At 34.9% G+C, this 21553-nt stretch overlaps 3 protein-coding genes across 4 annotated transcripts; 1 reads left to right on the plus strand and 2 right to left on the minus strand.

Moving 5' to 3' along the window:
• The first annotated feature begins 1647 nt into the window (after nucleotides 1–1647).
• On the plus strand, nucleotides 1648–11327 carry LOC128182834 (uncharacterized). Its single transcript, XM_052851589.1, has 2 exons — nucleotides 1648–1787; nucleotides 9501–11327. The coding sequence occupies exon 2, from the start codon at nucleotides 9530–9532 to the stop codon at nucleotides 11237–11239; it is 1710 nt and encodes a 569-aa protein (XP_052707549.1). The 5' UTR covers nucleotides 1648–1787; nucleotides 9501–9529; the 3' UTR covers nucleotides 11240–11327.
• Nucleotides 11328–14788: 3461 nt separating this feature from the next.
• Nucleotides 14789–16561, minus strand: LOC128185759 (uncharacterized). The gene is made up of 4 exons (XM_052855419.1): nucleotides 16360–16561; nucleotides 15692–15814; nucleotides 15281–15403; nucleotides 14789–14978 (listed from the first exon to the last, which is right to left on the minus strand). Exons 1-4 carry the CDS (start codon nucleotides 16430–16432, stop codon nucleotides 14884–14886), a joined length of 414 nt encoding a protein of 137 aa, XP_052711379.1. The 5' UTR covers nucleotides 16433–16561; the 3' UTR covers nucleotides 14789–14883.
• A 1518-nt stretch (nucleotides 16562–18079) lies between these two features.
• LOC128184252 (ankyrin repeat and protein kinase domain-containing protein 1-like) lies at nucleotides 18080–21336 on the minus strand. 2 transcript variants are annotated; one of them, XM_052853671.1, is made up of 3 exons: nucleotides 21180–21336; nucleotides 19979–20108; nucleotides 18080–19534 (listed from the first exon to the last, which is right to left on the minus strand). In XM_052853671.1, exon 3 carries the CDS (start codon nucleotides 19525–19527, stop codon nucleotides 18514–18516), a length of 1014 nt encoding a protein of 337 aa, XP_052709631.1. In that variant the 5' UTR covers nucleotides 19528–19534; nucleotides 19979–20108; nucleotides 21180–21336; the 3' UTR covers nucleotides 18080–18513. The 2 variants fall into 2 exon arrangements, with proteins under 2 accessions (XP_052709631.1, XP_052709632.1); XM_052853672.1 differs by lacking the exon at nucleotides 21180–21336 and having other exon boundaries at nucleotides 19979–20614.
• Between the last annotated feature and the right edge of the window lie 217 nt (nucleotides 21337–21553).

The following is a 21553-nucleotide window of genomic DNA, read 5'->3' on the forward strand; positions in this document are numbered from 1 at the left end:
ATTTTAATTATCGGAAAATGCTTTAACCGAGTGAGTTTCTTTTAACTTTTATTACATAAGTTAACAGTGGCATCCAACACTATATTTGATGTATTTTAGTGACGTCATATATTTTTCTTAAGCACGTGACGGGTGTATTCTAACACGGTAAATAATCTATAAAAATCGCATCGGTACAAGTGAATAATGACATTAAATCAAAAATATTTTTATGAAAAATCCTTCGATAAGTAATGTATTTTGCAGTTCTTGCTGGGGGTTCATATAAATATTTCGTTTATTTGAAATATTGTCAAAACATTTCGCACCGCCATCGAAATTAGGCACATTTTTATCTTTTAGGCTCGATTTACACAAAATCGGGTCAATCGGTAGGTTTCCCCCAGCAAGATTCACAGTGGTAATTATTTTCTCTCCCGATTTCACGTAAAATATACTAAGATTGTTTTCATCTTTCACTTGTGCCAAGCCGTTTTTTATATGCACATACATATCACCATTCATTAGATTACACGTAGCAGGGGGAGTCTCAAAACCATTAGTTTATGAATAGTTATTTACCTATTACGAAGCTTTAAAACTGTTGATTTTTTTATACTCCATATCAGTGATATTGAATTTAGTATCACTAGTATTTACAACAGTGTCTATGTAAAGGAATGAAGCGGTTTTATTATGCACAATGAATATCACTTATTACGTTACGATACATTCCCTAAGAACGATCGAAAGGAATGCAGATCGTGACGTCAAAGTTCACTATGACGTCATATCTTATGAAGTACAGACAAGTGACTTTTACATATCGCTGTGAAATTAATCGGGCAGCCTTAACATAGCCGCGTTGCTAAGTCGTTCTTGAAATCGATAAGGTTTGTTAATTCATACTTGGTATCATTCGGATTTTGTTAACTCGTACCAAGAATAATTCGATTTTTTTTGGTCTTACGTTTGTTGGTTTAAGAACCCTGCTTCTTACAGGAACTTCTAACTTTACTTTCGACATTACCGGAAGACCCACTCGTTGCTTTGCAACGAGCTTTGCTCTAGTTTCTTATTATTTTCCTCCACGTAGAATCATATTTCTTCTTTACACGACAAGCTGTGCTCGCTGTTATGACGTCATTATCTTATTCATTTATCATTATCGAATTTGTTTGTGAATTTTAATTGCATGCAATTTACTTAGATAGTTTGATTGTGTGGAAACGTATTTGATACCGTATACGTAAAAATACCCCCCCCCCCAAAAAAAAAAAAACAAAAAAAAAACAACAACAACAACAACAAAACAAAACAATACAATACAAAACAAAAAAACAAAAAAACAACAACAACAACAACGAAAACAATAACAATAAAAACCTTACACAAAACAAAAAACAAAAAAACCCCAAAGAAACAAGTTTAAAAAAATCAACAACAACAACAACAAAACGCAAAAAACCCAGACCAAGCAGCTTCTTAGTTTGATTGTGTATTGTTTATGAAAAACAGTTTGTAGTAAACGGAGATCGTACAACAGATGAAGTAAAATATTGATCAGTAAAACACTGCACTTTGTCCCCGTAGGTTATTTCGCCTGTGGGTTTTATCTATTTAAATTCTATATATATTTACAGTTAAAAATCTGCATGAAATGTCCAACCAGTCAATGCCAATTACCTCTTAACCAGTATAGGCACGTTTCATATCACACTTGGTTCGTGTTAGTCATGTATTCGCAGTTGATTTGTGGATCTGTACATTAATAATTTTAAGCAATATCAGAAGACATGTTTCGAGAGGTATGTTTAGATTTTTTTTATATAAATATATGTCCGATACAAACAAACATTAGTTGTGCATAAACAGAGCACTCTATACTAATCAAACAAACCGAAAGTAAAATTTATAAAATGTAATTGCAATCTCAATGTAAAAACAATGACATGTTTTTCAATTATCTGTTGTTTTCTTTGTATTTTTCTTTAACAATGTTTCATGTATAAGATTGATCAGTATTTTGAAATGCCTTGCCTGCAACCGATAGGGGAAAATATTAAATATCGATTGAACTGTACCATTACACGATTGGCGAGATATATAAAGCCCCGTCCAATCATCAACCCAGGAATGACAATCGATATTTGTCTTTGATAATGTTTAATGTATACGTTTGATCAGTATTTTGAAATGCCTATCTTGAAACCGACAGGAATATTAAATATCGATTGAACCATTACATGATGTGCAAAATATATAAAGCCCCATCCACTTGCGCATATCAACTCAGGAATGAAAATCGAACAACTCAAGTCTGTCCAAAGATATTTATGCCGCACATTTGAACGATTTTCAATAAAAATACACATACCTGTGAAAGAAATGCATTTGAAATAGTTGAAAGGGATAAATTCCAAGATAATTTCATTTGCACATTATTATCTTTCGGGATCGAAAACAGATTCCTAATGGAGATTTATAATGGGGAATGTTTACATCTTTTCTCAATTCGGAGTACACTTGGAATACATCAAACAATTTTTCAGCGTTATCATCCGGGCTTGCTGCAATACAAAATCCCCGCGGACATCACATTTTTAGCACTCTATTGAAACCTGATAAGCTAAAGCCCCTTTTGCAATTGGCACACGAGCACTTTACAACACTTTGCGATCAGATTTTTTTGGATTCGCACGAGCTCTCTCGTACGTTGCACGAGCTCATGAATTCGTTGCATGTGTTTTAGTGCTCGTATCAAGTCTCCTAAGAATAGTGGACATGTACACTATTCAGACACGACCGAATGCGATCCAAGTCATCGTTAGTACGAACGTTTAACAACGATCATGCTTTCCATGGTACAAATGATCGTGCGGGTCAGAGGGGGTATAAACACCGCCCATATTCAGTAGACATAGTTGAAAGCGAGAAAAGATGACGCCCAAGAAGATACGGATATGCAGCCGCATTTATTATTATACCTCAATATGATTATTCTATTATATCTGATTGGTCTAGAAAGTCACGTGACAGGGCGATTTCATAGGAATAAAATAGCCGATATGAGCATACGATGTAGACAAATATGATTAAATTAAAAATATTTCATTATTATGATTCTCTTTATATCTCAGACCCAACTTAACTATCTATGATTTAAGAAAAAAAGTGAGACAGTTACATGGGAAATCGAACAATCGACGTTGATGTTGCGACTGTTGAAAAGTCAAACATTATTAGAAATCAACCTATTTTGGGTAATCATATGTTGCTTGGTTTAATAAAACGTTTATTGCATTAATGTTCAGAGAATATGAAGATTTATTCCCCAGAAAAAACAAATTTCTCTCGGGCAAAGCTCTCGGGAAATATGATTTTTCTTGAGGGAATAAATCCTCATACATGTAGTTCCCTCACCATCATGCAATGAATGTATATTATAAATTTTGTTCTGAAACAGAAATATTTATACAGGGTATATATACTAGTAGCAAAGCATGGCATATTGAGGCTGATAAGTCATGCAATGAAAGTAAAACGTTGCAAGATTACATGAGACACGTTGGGCAACATTCTCACGGTCGCAAAACAGACGCAAAAACACCAGCGATTTATCTTACGATCTTTATAAATCGTGTATCACTCTTGCGAGTACACAACAAATTGTAAAACGTTCGTACTAATGTTCGTGAGTTGCACTGCGATAATTTGGATCGCGTTCGAATAGTGTGCATGTCCACTATTCAGAGGAGACTTGATGCGACCAGTAAAACGTATGCAATGTTTCATACCTTTAAAAGAACATCGTTTGAATCATCAGGTATTTATAAATATCAAGCAATTATGCAAAATGTGAATCGAGAATATCTTGTGACAATGTATACATGTATATTTTTTAAGTTTTTTTTATTCCGTTTGCTGATGCATGTCAAAGTTTAAGATAATTGAATGAATTCAAATATGCGCTCCTAAAATGCTGTTTAGGAGCATTTTTTATTGTAAAAATTCAAGGAAGTCACTTTCAAATTTAATGTTTTTACTACTCTAAGCAATACTCTAGATGTTGAGTAAGACAAACTAGGCAAAGACAGTTGCAGATACAAAAAGCAAGTTTTGGGATAAATGAGAATATGTTTCGAAGAAGGTTCTTTTTTCCTAAAAGCGGCGTGAAGAATATAATTTTAATTGTACAAAATCGATAAAATAAATGAAGGATGTGAAAGTCAAAATATACAGCTTATTGTATTTTAGTGTAAGTTTTGAAATCGGATGCAATTTTTACTTACAAACATATGAAACGTAATTTTTCATTTAATGAGTAGGAGTATAGCAAAGTTGGCAGTTACATATTGTTTTGTCACAGGCTCATTTTTCTATGTTCAGGGTAAAACGCCGAGCACCTTTACATTCTTTATTTAGCCTATATAGCAGGAATGATTTACCGTAACAATTGAAATATAAAGATATTCTTACTATACCTAATATAATTAGAAAAATCTATCAGTAAACACTTCACTTTCATACACACTTTACAAAAATCTAGAATTAAGTTTTAAATTAATAATCAGAAAAATATTACAAATATATAGATATAAGAAAAGCATATATCGTTGCGCCTTTGCACCACGAAAAATATAAATGATGAAGCGTCCCAGACGCTTTACAGAGGATCGTCAAATGGATTTGTACGTCCCAGACGCACGGGAAAAAATGTCTCCCAGCAAACCGGATGTAATTAGAATTAAGTAAATGCAGAGCCCAAAAACAGCCGGCACCGTAAATGCGGTGACGTTACACGTCCCGCCTGGCGTTCTATAATGTCACTCTTCTTAAGGTGTAAACAGGTGAACTATCTCAGTGATAGGTTTCACACAAGTAATACAGGTTCCGTTTCTTACGGTGCGTAGATCTACTTTCTGAACATGTCCATCTTTATCTGGAAAGGTACGTTGAACAACTGCCAATGGCAATTCGAATCTAACGGTGTCAGAACCCTTTAAGAGTACTACATCATCCAAAAACAGCCGGCACCGTTAATGCCGGTGACGTTACACGTCCCGCCTGACGTTCTATAATGTCACTCTTCTTAAGGTGTAAACAGGTGAACTATCTCAGTGATAGGTTTCACACAAGTAATACAGGTTCCGTTTCTTACGGTGCGTAGATCTACTTTCTGAACATGTCCATCTTTACCTGGAAAGGTGCTTGAAACGTTCCATAATCAACTTCAGTCTTTTGTATCAGCAACACTTAAGGGGAAAGAACTGATGGCTGTGTTGGATCTACCGACACGTTCGCTAATGATCGTCTGTTGATTATAGCACAAACTTTGTATATAAATGTATTTAAAACATCATTTGAAAGTGGTTTCGTTGACTCCATGATGATAGCATTAAGAATTCTGTGCACTGTTCTAATGATCCTTTTCCATATCCCTCTAAAATGGGATGCGTATTTTGGGATAAATACCATATATCCGGTAATTTTCGCGATGATCTTATTTTCGCACTTTTTGCGATCTCTTTAAAATCGAAAAATAGTGAATACGCAGAAATTAAATCCTTTATTATTTTCTATAAGACACTATTTAATCGCAAATTTTGTTATACGCGAAAAAAACCCGGATCCGAGTATCCACGTAGAGCCATTTTCCACCATATACTTCTTCAGGGTTTGAGATTCTATGTTAATTACATTGATGTTAAGTGCACCTGTACTCCCAACAAAATTAGTTCCTTTATCTGAATTAAACTCAGTGACTTTACCGCGTATTGCTACAAAACGCCCGAGGGGGTTTATAAAGGCAATGGATGTCATTAGGGCTGTGCAGTGCACCGAAAACTTTGGTGGTTCATACTGTTCATTTTGGTTCATCGATCCGGGTTTCCGGGATTATGTTTTTGCCATATGTAAACAAAAATGGACACCAAAAAAAAAACCAGCCTGAAGTGTGAGACTATTTTAAATACCTTGTAAAAAATGGTCAGGAAGATAGACATACCACAGTTTGCTCATTATGTGCCTCTGAGTTCATGTACGCAACGGGATCTACAAGTTCTATGTGAGCACATTTAAAGAGAAAGCATATTATTAATTATGTGAAAGACTCGGAGTTGTAAGTAAGTCAACATTGATGAAAGGCGAGAAAACAGTTTGTACACAATTTTCTAGTTGTGGTACTCGTGGAAAACGTCAACTTGACCTTAAAGATGTTTTATTAAGAAAAAACAAACTGTCAACTTCTTCACCTAGACAATAATCTATCATGAAGTCACTTGGAATCTTTTTAACTCAAGACATGCGACCGTATTCTGTTGTAGAAAGCGAGGGTTTTTAGAGCGATGGTCTATAAACTGGAATCAAGATATGATATTCAAAGTTGGAGATATTTTGCAAATAAAGTAATCCCGAATCTGTATGAGAAAACTCGGGCTAATGTTGAATTAGAGTTAAAAAAAAGATGAAAAATGGCACATTTTCTTGTAGTTTTTTGAAGAGGAAAATGTGTCCGCAGCCGTCGCCTACAAAGAAATAAATATATTTCATGTAATATCACATGATAAAGTTATAATGTTAGTTTCATCTTGGGCGAAAGCTGAGGACATAGTTTTCTATTGAAAAAAAACCCCCACTGAAGAATCAGTAACTTCCACTCAGTTTTATGAAAATTATGGGAAAATGCAGGTCGTTTATAACGTCACAAGTGAAAAGTCTAATCAGGTAACTATTAATAGATTCTTAGTTTGTGGGTATTTTTGTGTAAATAAATGTTGCATTTCCATTTTTTGTGATATTTTTAAAAATAACTCTTAAACAGGGCAAAATATGACTGAAACCGTACCAAGTTCTTTAAAAAGATACACATGGGGAAGAAAATTTCCTATAAAACAAGCTGGATTGGAGTTTTTCCTTATGTCTAAAAACTCTATCACACAGAGTATCACGTGCTTTAATTTGAAAACAGCTATCGTTCAGATCAATCTTTAATAACTCTTCAATTTAAAGTAAATGAATTTATGAATGGGAAAGGTTCTGGGAAACTCAACAATTTCTTATTACTTGATACAACATATATTAACTCTATAAAAAACAATTTGGGAAGTAAATTGTTTGTCCTATATACAATAAGGATAATCTAGATAAAAAAGAAATGAAGATATCCAATTTACAATTGATAATCAACTTTTTATAGGTATTCTTCTTACTGAAATAAGGGTAAATGCTTCTCATACTCTGCTGTTAAGAAAAAATACAAATTTAAAGAGAAATGGAATTAGAAAGAGAGATTACTTGTCATGAGCAGAATGAATCAGGTTAATTAAAGTCTAAATGGATTGATGGGGGAGACAAGCCAAATATTTCATTAACCTAGAGACTCGGAACTACATAAGTAAACAAATACCAAATACTGAAAAAAATAATGCATCGGCATCGGTAATTTTGTTATCAAATGGATATATAATATATAAATAGTGCCTGTTTGGGAGGGTAACAGTTGAAATTGACACCCCGAAAAAACCATTGTCAACCGACGCGAAGCGGAGGTTGACAATGGTTTTCGAGGGGTGTCAATTTCAACTGTTATCCTCCCAAACAGGCACTATTTATTTTGTTATACTGAATGTCTTTTTTAAAATTTTTAAGAAAATTTTACTGCTTTTATATAGGAATAACGTGAATTCTACAGCGAACCGTACGCGCATAATTTTCGCGCATGTAACATTTTTTAATATTACCCGTTGCCAAGTGTGTTGCTAACGCTGAGGGTAATAGTAAATATTATTAACTGCGTCTTAACCAATCAGATTTCAGTATTTAACATGAAAGTATAACAAAAGAAAGTAACTCATTTTGTAAACACTTGTATAAAAAAGAGAAATAATAAATGAAGGTAGCTATGAAACTCTTTAAAAAATAAAGTGCCCTAAACTCGATGGAGAAGAGTCAAACACCCTTGAGGGTCCTTTAACTGATACAGAAATTATGAATTTCCTTAAGAAAATGAAAAATGACAAAATTCCTGGCCCTGGTGGTTATACAAGTGGTTTTTTTAAAAGTCTTCTGGAGAGACGTGGGAACATTTTTCACAAGAGAAATAAACCATTCTTTTAAAATAGGTAACTTTTCAGAAATAGATGAACTAGGTGTAATAACATGCATTCTAAAATCTGGAAAACCGAAACAATTTCTGAAAAATTGGCGCTCCATTACTTTACTGTTATTTACAAACAAGCATCAGGAGGCTTAGCTGAACGTATGAAATTTTTCTAGATAAATTAATAAATAACATTAATAATGACCAGATTGGATTTTTGAAGGGAAGATTTATTGGGGAAAATATAAGACTTATATATGACTATTTATTACACAGAGCAAAATGATATACGAGGCCTTTTAATGTTAATTTATTTCGAAAAGGCTTGCGACACTATCTCAGGGAGTTCTATAGCATGCAAAAACACTAGACTTATTTAATTTTGGACCCTCCATTTATGAATTGGATAAAAACATTCTTGAAGTTTTGCCTGCGAGTTCTGATAAATACTTATATTTACTGATATTTATTGTTGGTTCTGAGAATTGCTGATAATTACTGAGAACATTCTCTAAAATCCAGGAAATTCAGGGTTTCCTCAGTATCCTCAGTGCAAACCTCAGGGTCACTCAGGATTTTCTCAGTGCCACTAAGGGTATCCTCAGGGGTATTTTATAGTTCAGGGGGTTTTTTCATCACAGAAGTGTCTTTTTACGAATTAACATTTGGTGGCCCCGCATATAGTCATCGATTTTCTTCTTACGTTACTGTTTGATAAACTTTAATGAGTTAAATGAAATACGAAAGAAAACTGTTGACTATGCGTAGCCAGACTCCTAAATAAATCATTAAGGTCAGGATCTTGTAAATGAAAGGTGCCTACAGCTTTACGAATTTCAAATCGATTTTTTACCAAATCGAATCTATAAATATTATTTAATGGTGCTTAATACCAATCACTTTGTTTGACAGGGTGTATAGGTGCTAAAATTCTTGGTAAACACAATGAAAAAATCATCTTTTAGACTTTCATTTTCTATGTATTATGTAGGAAATAAGTAAATGAGTTCTGTCCATTTTTGAGTAATTAGATATATCTAGACTGCCTACAGTCTCTCAAAAATTGGCATTAAACAAGCTCTCGGCTTCTTTTTTAAAATGATGTCAAATTTAATATAGGTATCGGTATTACTTTTCCCATGATTAGATATAAAATGTTAAGACATTGTTTATTTTTCTACATAATTCTTTTAAAACTGGATAATTTAATCAAATCAATTATGACATCATAATAGATCTAGCACCAAACAGACACTCCGAAGTCATTTACTAGAGTTTATAGTTAATGTTATTATTTGATCAGCGTACATTTGCAAAAGGTTTAATTTTTAAAGTCAAAGACCAATCGGAGCACTGCACAAATATGAAAATCTAAAAAGCTATTTTTATAAAAAGACTAATTATGTGTTCTTTCTTTCAGAATTGATAACATTCTCAATGTGACTGAACATGGACCCCCTGCGTTGTGCTCAGGTTGCCGTGCAGTGTCGTCGATGTATGATTGCAGTCCCCTCAGAACCTTTAATGTGCTGTGACAATTGTCACATACATCTGTGTAAAACCTGTAAGGAGGAACATTTATGTGATGAAATTGGAAAACATAAAGTGGAATCTTTAAAAAAAAGAGAATTTCTTCCTCAATGTTCAAAACACACCACAAAGTTAAGTGAACTTTATTGTGAAAGATGTGACATTCCTATTTGCATTGACTGTGTCAGCTCTGGTGAACATTTAGGACACAAACAAATAGACGTTTGGAAAAGTCTAGAAACCAAGAAAGAATTTCTACAGAAAGATTTAGAAGAATTAGAGAAATCCATTTTTCCTACATACCAAGAAATTGTAAATAACATCTCAGATCAGAAAGTTGATCTTGATCAAAACTCTCAAAAGTTGACAACAGCAATTGACAGGCATGGGGAAGATATGCACAGAGAAGTAAACCTAATTATCAAGACTATGAAATCTAAACTTGATGTTATGAACTCAGAACTCCTTGTTGCTCTCAATCAACAGGACGATGAAATCTCACGCACCGTAGCTGAACTACAAAAAAGTATTGCTTATCTAAATAAATTACTGAACTCCAATGATGTCAGTAAGGTCTTTGCCTACAGATCCAGGATTGCAAAATTTCGAAACGTACCTCCTAAACCTATTGTTTCCTTTTCAAGTTTTACCCCTTACAAAATCAACAACGAGCAGATTCATCAACATTTTGGTTATTTGTCAGCGTCATCAATAACGACAGAGGTACATGACTACTCACCGATTCCTCCATCTCCTAAGGACAAACCACTTACTGATGTACCAAAGATCATCACAATTATAAACACCAAGTTTGGAGACTCTAATTTATTAGGGAATGTGTCTTGTCTGAGTGATGAAGAAATATGGGTGAGTGGTCAGGGCAAAATTATGAGACTCTACAATCTCAAAGGAAAAATGTTGAAGGAAATTGAAACAAAATCAAGACATACACCAAATGATATAGCTGTCTCAAAGGATGGGTATTTATTTTACGTCGACTACAATGATCGTACAGTGAACAAAGTTTATACCGACCACAATGATAGAGCAGTGAACGTTTTTAAAAAGAATGCAAAGATACAAGAGGTTGTCAGACTGCCAAGCTCGAGACCTTACAATGTATGTAGTACTTCCTCGGGTGACCTTCTGGTTGTCATGATCATTGATGACAAGAAACAAACAAAAGTTGTGCGTTATTCTTGTTCTGGTTCTGAGATACAAAAACCTATTCAATTTGATGACAAAGGAGAGTCCCTTTATTCATCTGGTTTTTACAGCAAATCAATCAGTGAAAATAGGAACAAAGACATATGTGTAGCTGACTCGTACGCCAATGCAGTAGTGGTAGTTAGTGAGGCCGGAAAATTCCGGTATAACTACACTGGCCCCCCTTCTACTCCTAAAGGATCATTTGCACCAATCGGTATCATTACAGACAGCCAGAGTCGGATCTTGACATCAGACAATAATAACTTCTGCATCCACATCATAGATCAGGACGGACAGTTCCTCTGCTACATTGACAACTGTAATTTAGGCCGTCCATGTGGTTTATGTGTGGACACTATTGATAACCTCTTTGTCGTCGAGTACACAGGTGACGTAAAGAAAATCCAATATTGCAGATAAACAAACGGTCTTCAAAAAATGTGATCGTGAAAAAAGAATATTTAATGAATGTAAACGTGAATCTGTTCATTCATCAGTTTTATATCAATGTCAAAAAACTGATTCCTATATATATATATATATATATATATAATGTACAGTAAATGAGTGAACAAGGTAACTTCTAATACCTTCTTTGTTGGTTTATATTGGTATTTAGAGGCTGTGGGCATTGCAGGATTATCTTTTATTAATCAAACCATAAACATTTCATTCCTTTATAAAATCATATATCCAGTTTGAAACATATCGGGAAAATGTTATAATCTTCTTCTCAAGGAGAACAATGCTTCAGTTTGTGAGATAAATAATACAAGCACCCTTAGAAAAGGTAAATTTTCAGTTGTTCGAACGGTGACCCCCTGACCAATACATGTACTACCTAAAAGGGGTTCCTTAAGTTAATTATAGAAATATAAAGGGCAAATGTTAAAAATTAAATCCTTTTGAGAACTGCAATTCTAAAAATTTGTTAGATTATACTATAAAAGGATTTACAGGTTCTAAATTGCTTAAACCGTGAATCCCAATACTGGAACCTCAAGAGGGTTTCAAATTCCATGATAGAATTATACATGGAAAAAGTTTAAATTTTTTTCTCAATATCTATACAATGTTAAAATTTGTAAGATTTCATGTGATAAAAAACAAGAGGCCCAGGGGCCACATCGCTCTCCTGAGCAACAATTGCCTTGATTCTGATCAAATTAGCATTACAGTATCAAAATATCTTGACAACTAACTACAATAGATCTTGCTAAAAAAATTGAAAATCTGCCAATTTTTATCCATCTGTTTTGTTTTGTTTTGGTAAATACCAAGCCCTTTTTGTTGTTGTACCTGTAAGAAGATTTTTCTCTATTCCTATATACCCCCCCCCCCCCCCACCCCCATTTCGTGGCCCCACTTTTCTTTAGAGAATCATGGTTTCATCAAACTGAAAAACCTGTGCTTTCACACTAAGTACTGAGTTTTGGACCGAAAACTTTCCCAGAATATTTTTAAAGATTTTCTCTATATATTCCTATGTAAGATTCAAACCGCCATCACGGCCCTGCCCTATCACTAGGGACTGTGATTTTGCAAACTTTAATTTTCACTACCTGAGGATGCCTCTACACAAGTTTAAGATTTTCTGGCCAAATAGTCTTTTTTAAGATTTTTAAAGATTTTCTATATAGTCCTATGTAAAAATTCATCCCCCATTGTGTGGCCTCACCATACCCCTGGACTATTATTTAAACAAAATTGAATCTATATGATCTGGGGATGCTTTCACTCAAATTTGGGCTTTCCTGGCCTACTAGTTTTGAGAAAAAGATTTTTAAAGATTTTCTCTATATATAAAAATTTATCCCCCATTGTGGCCCCGCCATACCCCCAGGGACCATGATTTGTACAAACTTGAATCTACATTATCTGAGGATGGTTACACGCCAATTTTAGCTTTCTTGGCCAAATAGTTTTTAAAAGAATTTTTTAAAAAGATTTTCTCTATATATTCCTGTATAAAAATTTATCCCCTAATTGTGGTCCCACCCTACCCCCGGGGACCATGATTTGAACAAACTTGAATCTACACTATCTGAGGATGCTTTCACTCAAATTTGAGCTTTCCTGGCCAAATAGTTTTTGAGAAGAAGATTTGTAAAGATTTTCTCTATATATTCCTATGTTAAACTTGATCCCCCCCCCCCCATTGTGGCCCCACCCTACCCCAGGGACTATGATTTGAACAATCTACTCTACCTGAGGATGCTTCCATTTTAATTTGAGCTTTTTTGGCCAAATAGTTTTTGAGAAGAAGATTTGTAAAGATTTTCTCTATATGTTCCAATTTAAAACTTGATCCCCCTATTGTGGCCCAACCCTACCCCTGGAGACCATGCATGATTTGAAAAAACTTGAATCTACACTTGATGCTTCCATTTTAATTTGAGCTTTTCTGGCAAAATAGTTTTTGAGAAGAACATTTTTAAAGATTATCTCTTTATATTACTATGTAAAACATGATCCCCCTATTGTGGCCCCACCCTACCCCCGGGGACCATGATTTGAACAAACTTAAATCTACACTACCTGAGGATGCTTGCATTTTAATCTGAGCTTTTCTGGCCTAATTGTTTTTGAGAAGAAGATTTTTAAAGATTGTCTCTATATATTCCTTTGTAAAATTTGATCCCCCCATTGTGGCCCCAACCTACCCACAGGGACCATGATTTGAACAAACTTGAATCTACACTACCTGAGGATGCTTCCATTTTAATTTGAGCTTTCCTGGCCTAATAGTTTTTGAGAAGAAGATTTTTAAAGATTTTCTCTATATATTCATATGTAAAAATCCATTTCCCCTTTGTGGCCCCATCATACCACCAGGGACTCTGATTTGAACAAACTTGAATCTACACTACATGAGGATGCTCCCATTTTAATTTGAGCTTTTCTGGCCTGATAGTTTTTGAGAAGAAGATTTTTAAAGATTTTCTCTATATAATACTATGTAAAACTTGATCCCGCTCTTGTGGCCCCTCCCTACCCCCGGGAACCATGATTTGAACAAACTTGAATCTACACTACCTGAGGATGCCTCCACACAAGTTTAAGCTTTTCAGGCCGAATAGTTTTTGAGAAGAAGATTTTTGAAAAATACCAACAAATATTCAATAATTCTTAATTATCTCCCCTTTAAAGAGGGCGTGGCCCTTTATTTGAACAAACTTGAATCCTCTTTACCTAGTAGTGCTTTGTGCCAAATTTGGTTGAAATCTGCCCAGTGGTTCTTGAGAAGAAGATGAAAATGTGAAAAGTTTACAACGACGACGACGACGACAACGCCGACAACGACGACAACGACAGACAACGGACAAATTGTGATCAGAAAAGCTCATTTGAGCCTTTGGCTCAGGTGAGCTAAAAAGCTTTTTTAGATAATGTAATTTCTAAATTTTTGGGCTCCGAGAAGGGTTTTGATTCAAAATACATATATTTAGGAAAATGATATTACTTAGTGTCAATCCTTACATATTCATACCCGCATAGTCGCCCTCGAACTTTTGATAATTAGTTTTTATTTTTCCAATTTTGTTTTCGTTGATACGTTGAGGCCTAAGATAATAAATTTGTTAGTTAATGTATCTTAGATCTTTACAATTAGGCTTCTTTTTTACATATATACATTGTTTAAACCTATCGTCACCTTTTGCAATATCATAGTATGAGTTATAAAATAATGAAGAGTTTCATATTATAATAAACTAAAATAGATACTACAAGAACTGTTGTGCAGGTGCGCGATGCGACTCATCTTGTTTTTTCATTCAAATTTAAACATGAAATGGAGCACCATCTTACTACTTTCCAACGAAAATGTTTCAAAATGAAGTTATTCATGTTTGATTAGCTTCAAACGGCCGAGAGAGGCTCAGCATTATCAGATGACATGCATGTGTGATGCACACACAATCCCACTGATATTCACTGTCATGCATAAATCGCTTGCTTACATTCACATTGATTTTTATAAGAATTTATTCAATAGTCAATCATGTCTATAACAACATCCTCGCATCTCTCCTAGACGGTATCACTCAGTATCCCCAGTCCCATTACTTGCCCACGGGGGGTTTCATCGCGGAGTCGGTAGGTACGGGGCCAGTCGCACCGGGAGGGGGTGTGTTTGGTAGATGATTCTCTCCAGGTACTACAGAAAAGGTCGGGTTTTTTTAAATATTGTAAGCAAATTTTTAATCGCTATTACATTGTTTATACTAATTTTTCTTTGCATACATGCAAACTAGTTGTCAATACCATGTGCCAATGTTAACGAAATACATGTATATCTTTAATTATTACCTTTTTTTTAAATAAACATCTTCCCAGTTTAACTCACTTAACAGAAATTACATTTTTTCAAATATCAACATAAAATGTAAAAATTTATTGTTTGATGCTGGGGTCTGGATAGTTATACAGTGACGTCACGGGTAGGTGAATGCTACTCACAGTGACACTCGTTACACCTCTTCCTGCAGTGCTCGCGCATGTACGCCCTGGTGGTGGTGTTAGAACATGATTCCTGGTGGTAGGCATCACAGGAAGCGTCCGAGTCCTCACAGGGAGGCTTATCTACAATGAGAGGAGTCAACTCCAGCACTCGGTACATGTGCACTCTTAAATGGTCCGCAAGAATTACTCATTTTATGCCTGTTTTGCAAATTTCGCACGGCAAGAAAGAGTGCAACATTAAACATCTGACTGAAATATTTAAAGAAAACACTATATATACATATATTAATATTTTTTTATCTTTAATTGTAAATGAGTTTGACCGATAACAGGTGAACCTTCAATACGTTAGATGCTTTGACTAATTATTTTTCATGGGTCTGCAATGAATGACCTTGACCTACATACTTGGACAGTATCCACATCTGTAGGGACAGTTTTCTCTGGCCCAGTCCTCGTAGAACCCCAAACACTTGGCGTCCACGTACCGCCAACAGTTCAATCCGTCCTTGTCGCGGCACCAGTTTATAACTGCAATGTAAACATAATTGTTACATGTTCGGCATTCCCCCTGGTGCTACGGAAGACATCTATATTCGACAATCTTTGTGATGCTACAAAAATTAGCAAAATGATATTCGATCGTGTCAGCACTCCAAAGCAAAAATGTGTAACTGCTTTAGCATTTTTGCACTTTTTTAAGACAGTAAAATATAAATGAATCGCTAAACATTAATGCTTATAGTTTTCAAAATATTTTTATTCAGAAATAGATCTAAAACGTTTACCTATTTCCGATTCTAAGCGAAAAGAATTTCAACCGGAAAAACTCTATAAAATGTATCGCGTCTGATTATTTAGACTAAAACATGTTTTAAATTCTCTCAAATTCACTCATAATTTCATAAAATGTACATGAAAGTTTTGGCAAAAATACCTGTAGCTTTTAAACCAATTCAAAAAGTATTAAGAGGTTCGAAAATTTGTTAATTGAAACTTTTGTGTAAAGTTTGTGTTCAGTTCCATATAAGATTTTGAAAATTAGAATTATATTTTTGTTAAAAAAAATTACTTACGGTCAGAATTTCCAAGGGTGAAAACACAAAACAATCCCAAAACGCCAAAGGTAAAGACATACAACTTTTCCATGATTGTAAAGCAAGCTATTGGGAGATTTTCAAATAAAAAATTCTAGAGTTCTATTATCCAAGCAAAAATATATGACCTGTATTATACCACAGCTTTACTGCGTAACTTTATATGATTCTGACGTCAAATCTATGATTTTTCCTGTGTCACATGACCTATTGTTATCTATGCCGCTATATAAGCAAGTGACCTTACACGACCTTTAGGTGACTTATCTTTGACATGGCTAGAAGACTCCGTTTTTCGTCCTCAGTGTGACATTGAAGATCCGAAGCAAAGAACTTGATCTAGAGCAACACCTCAGCTGTATAAAACACACGGAAGTTCACTCCAACCAATCACGGAATAGTTAGAAACCACGGAACTAGAACTAGACCGCGGTCTCCCATTTTAAGAATGATGGATGGTTTTGCCATAATATGACTGTATATACTTCATTACTTTGAGAAGAAGAATTTGTATTATAATAAGATATAGGAAAAGGTTGAAATTTTCAAGACAATATATACATTGGATTTTGTTCATAATAAAATAATGATTGATGATATCTAAAATAATCATATCTAAAATATTACTTATTAGGTTTGTTACTGACTGTTTAAAGAAATTTGTGGGGTCCGCCTCGCCTTCTATGGACTTTACCGACCCCACAAATTTCTTTAAACAGTCAGTAACAAACCTAATAAGTGTTTTGTTTTGTCGAGGACCTAAAGTTTGATATGTAAACAAACGTTTGTGTAGAAAATCAGTTCGAATAACGTTACGTCCGCCATGTTGCGCTATAAATTTTGACGCTTGCCTTTTAAAGAAATTTGTAAGGCAGCCACGTGACGCGTTTCATCCAATGACGTCGCGACATTCTAGTCCGAGGCAAAACAAATTAATTTAAAGGATGCATTGTAGATCTGATGAATATTTTGTGGACCCTCCCTAGCCCCAGCGATAGCCTCCTAACATTGTACTAGATAAAATGATTTAACTATGAAAGAGGAATTAGATTTCGCTAACACTTTTCAGCTATACATAGAAATACACACCATCTTCAGTGACCATTGTCCAAGCCATCACAGTACAGTGAGAGACAAACAGTGGTCCACTAGTACTGCATGTACTGAACTTTTTGTATTATAATATCTTGGCGGTCTTGTTTCAAATACTGAAACTATCATAATGACTCCGTAAAGGAAATTGAAATAAAAACATTATTCGAACACTGAATTTTATTTCAATTCACGCTTATCGATTTAAAAGCAATAATTAAGAATGACCAACGTTTTAATTTATTTCTATACAATGAACACACATAGTTTCGCCTTTAGTTTATCTACATGTATTTGAGAATGGCTTTGTTTAATCAAATAAATATCTCTGTCCGACAATGTACTTACATGCATACTAACAGTCCGCAGACAAAACAAATACTGTGGTTTCATCAATATTCGTTGATTTCATTGTTAAGTTGATCCATAAAAATAAATGTTCATTAAAGTGCAATTTCTATTAACATTTTGTATTGAAAGGGTTATTGTCCAGGAATTTACGTATCCTTGAAACTGGGATTTTTTCTTTATCCACGAAAATTGATACCCATGAATATTAATGAAACCACAGTATCAAGTAAGAAAAATTAAAACTATAACGCACATCTTATAAAAATATTTTTAAAAGTCATTTTATCACAGGTGTTAGATACTGCTGGGTCAATGTTGATGAATTACCATGTTTAACTAAATGATAAAGACTGTTTCTTAGATTGATTGATTAATTGATTGATTGATTGACTGATTGGTTAATTAATTGATTGATTTATTGATTGAGGATCGATTGGTTGCACAATACTTATCCTCAGTCATTTTTTACACATATAAATATACTGAGATTCAGAGTGTGTCTTTCAAATCAATACTGAAAGAGCAGGTAATGCTGCTACACCGAGCAACACATTTTGAAAAGAGCATGATCATCGAAACAAAATATGCACGTGTTCGTCTTTGGTCATCATCCATCCAAGACAGGAGTATAGTGAAAGACAAATGGGCAAATGGAATACTCTTTTTGAAATGTGGAAACATTCAAATTTGTCATATCAACTGTCCAAGAAGTATATACTCCTTGATAAGCTTAGGAAGGGGAAGTTGTTCGACTTTTTGTACCAAGTGAACAGTACTTGCGGAACTCAGTAAGTTTTTTCTTATCAGCGAACAGCATAACGTACGAAGAGTCCGGGGTGATTCCGAACAGAACTTTAACAGACTGTACAGGCCGGGGTTAGCGAGGAGACTCATGAATTTCTCTGCCTTACAGCGTCTCAACAGTTCAAGGTTCACATCAGCTCCGGACTCCAACAACATGTAAGCAATGCTGTAGCTCTCTGTAAATTGAAGTGACGTGGACAAAGGGGTGTGACCGTTTTTACCCACGTGGTTTGGATCGGCGCCATTCAGAAGCAGCAGTTTTGCCGTCGGTTCTGAGCCTGCGCGACACGCCAACAGAAGTGACGTCCAACCTCGGATTTGCGTTGCGTCCACTTCCGCTCCACCTCGAATTAGCAACGAAGATATCCGACTATTTCCATGCATTGCTGCAATGTGAAGAGGTCGTAACTTCGCATTGTCTGGTGCATTGACAGCAGTCTTTGAATTACCTCCACCAAGCAATAGTTTCACCATGTCGTAGTTATCTAAATCTACTGCATGCCACAGTGAGGTACACCCGCGATCATCATGGCTGCTGACGTCATATCCACCTTTCACGAGAATTTTAATGGTTGCAACATCTCCGTGAACAACAGCAGCAAACATGGGAGTTAACTTCAATTTGTCTTTCTTTTTGTATTCACTGAGAAAATACGCATAGTTCCGCACATCGACAATATACTTTAAGTCAGCATTGCATTTGTTTTCGACAAGCAATGACGCAATATCCGGCTGTTTCATCTCCAAAGCGACCTCTAGTATCGTTTTTCCGAGGCGGTTTGGTCGATCGGTGCTTCTGAACGCGTGGTTGACGTCCAAACCCCGACGGAGGTAATCCCGGAACCCCGCGGTGTCCCCTCTAGAGATAACCTCGAACAAACCGTCCTCCATGTAGTCCATTACGTCACTGAAAAGAAAGTTATTAATAATTAAAGCAAATGGATCGTACAGACTGCATGGTTCCAAAGGCCTTCCGATTGTGCAAGGCCTAAGGAACCAGGCTAAATGATCGTTTTACCAGTATTGTATGTAACACTGTTTTGACAATTTGACATATGATTAATAACCAATTCAATGGGTTGATATTATTTTTTTTTAATGAAGCTTTGTGATATGTACTTTAAAGAGGCAAAGTCATGGTTTTGGTAAATTTTAATTTTTTCATATATGAAATTTAATCTTTATATTATTAATAATAGTTACACAATTTGTTTTCCTGCATTGATTACAATCTATGCAATATTAATCTACAATTAAAATATAAGGCTCTATTCAAGTTTACGTGCGTACGAAATATGTTGTTTATGATCATTCATAATAAATTATCCTCTCTTATTTTGTACGTACATACCTGAATAAGTACGTGTTAGATGACTTTTAGTTCAACATCGGACTCCTCCAAATTCTCATCACGTTTCTTTGACGCCTGATCACAGATCATTCAGCATCGTGGAAGCAACAGCAACAGCAACGCGTGTAGCCTTTTAAAATGAAATTTCAAACTGATGAAAGAACTGGGACTTATATCAAGTCTGAAATAAATATACATGTAGCAACAGAGGAAACAATGCAGTTTCAAATATAACATGACAAGAACTCACGAAGACTCTGAAAACATTGTATTTCTTCCAATCTTCATGTATGATCAAGGTTTTTCATAATGTATGATCCTGGTTACAATTAGTATAATTACTCGTTCTAACAAGTCAATCACAGCGGATATTGTTCCTCCGTTATACTGATTTCTGATAAGTTACTTTGTCTCTCGCGTCGCCTTCATCAATTATACATAAGTTAATTCGACTTCACAGGAACACGGTATAAGCTTGTACTGTAGGTTTTCCTATCAATGTTAATGAATTGTCAGTTCACCGTCTGATAAACAGAATGGCGCGGAGAAAATCACGACATTATTAACTTGACTTTCTAGATTCCCTACATGTATATAGTGCACATTGTCAGATTAACTAAATTCAATTAAAACACTTCAGCGTATATCAATAGTCTTTTTTGCACGTACTCAAAACCAAAATCAACATGCAACCACCCACCCGCCCACTGAAAAAAATCCCATGGGTATCCACATGCAACAAATATGATCTAGCATTTCCCCTACCTTTACATCTTCGCATGCATGACTGTTATATAATATTAATCAAGATTATAACACAATGGATATGCACTTACGTCCTATATAGTAGGTCCTTCATGTACAATAAAATAAAGCATGCGCGTATATATTGTATGCATGAACACAGGTGATTTGCAAATACAAATGTATACGTACGTAACATCTATAAATTTTTCAAACAAATTTCTGTCCTCCGTTTCAAGATCTTATATACATGTAAGTACGTGCTCAAATCACATTGGCTAATTGCAAACTGTTTGTCTTCTTAGTTTTTGACCGCAGCCCTTAAAAAAATAAGAAGACAATAGTTCGTACGAGCCCCTATATAGCTGTACTCAAATTGCAGGAAAATAGCAATGCTTCATTGTATAATCAATTCCATTGCACAATGAAACTGACAAGGATAAGCTCTTTACCTTACCTTTTATCGTGGTGTTTTGTGTTCTGTTGTCATCTTTCCTTTCTATGCATTTCTTTAATGTTCTCATAAGTGGCCAGCATTTCGCCCGGAATTGGCGAAAAGCGTCATTATCAACAGGACAGGTGCCCGTCTATGTTACTGATTACCGATGGACAACATTCTCGTATAAGAAAGCGTTTGTAAGACCTTCTCAACTAGTAAGCAAATATTTTCTAACGAAACGAATTTAATAAAATTTTATGAAATCTTTGAAAGTTTTTACCAAAACAAAGTACATTGATTGAAAAAAAAATCAGTATTGACACATTCAAATTAAACTTTTATATCTTATTAAATGTGTATGTTGTTGTGACTGTATGAAATATCCGCCATCT

The sequence above is a fragment of the Crassostrea angulata genome, chromosome 5, assembly GCF_025612915.1.
Source record: "Crassostrea angulata isolate pt1a10 chromosome 5, ASM2561291v2, whole genome shotgun sequence".
In the NCBI taxonomy this organism is placed as follows: Eukaryota; Metazoa; Mollusca; class Bivalvia; order Ostreida; family Ostreidae; genus Magallana; species Magallana angulata.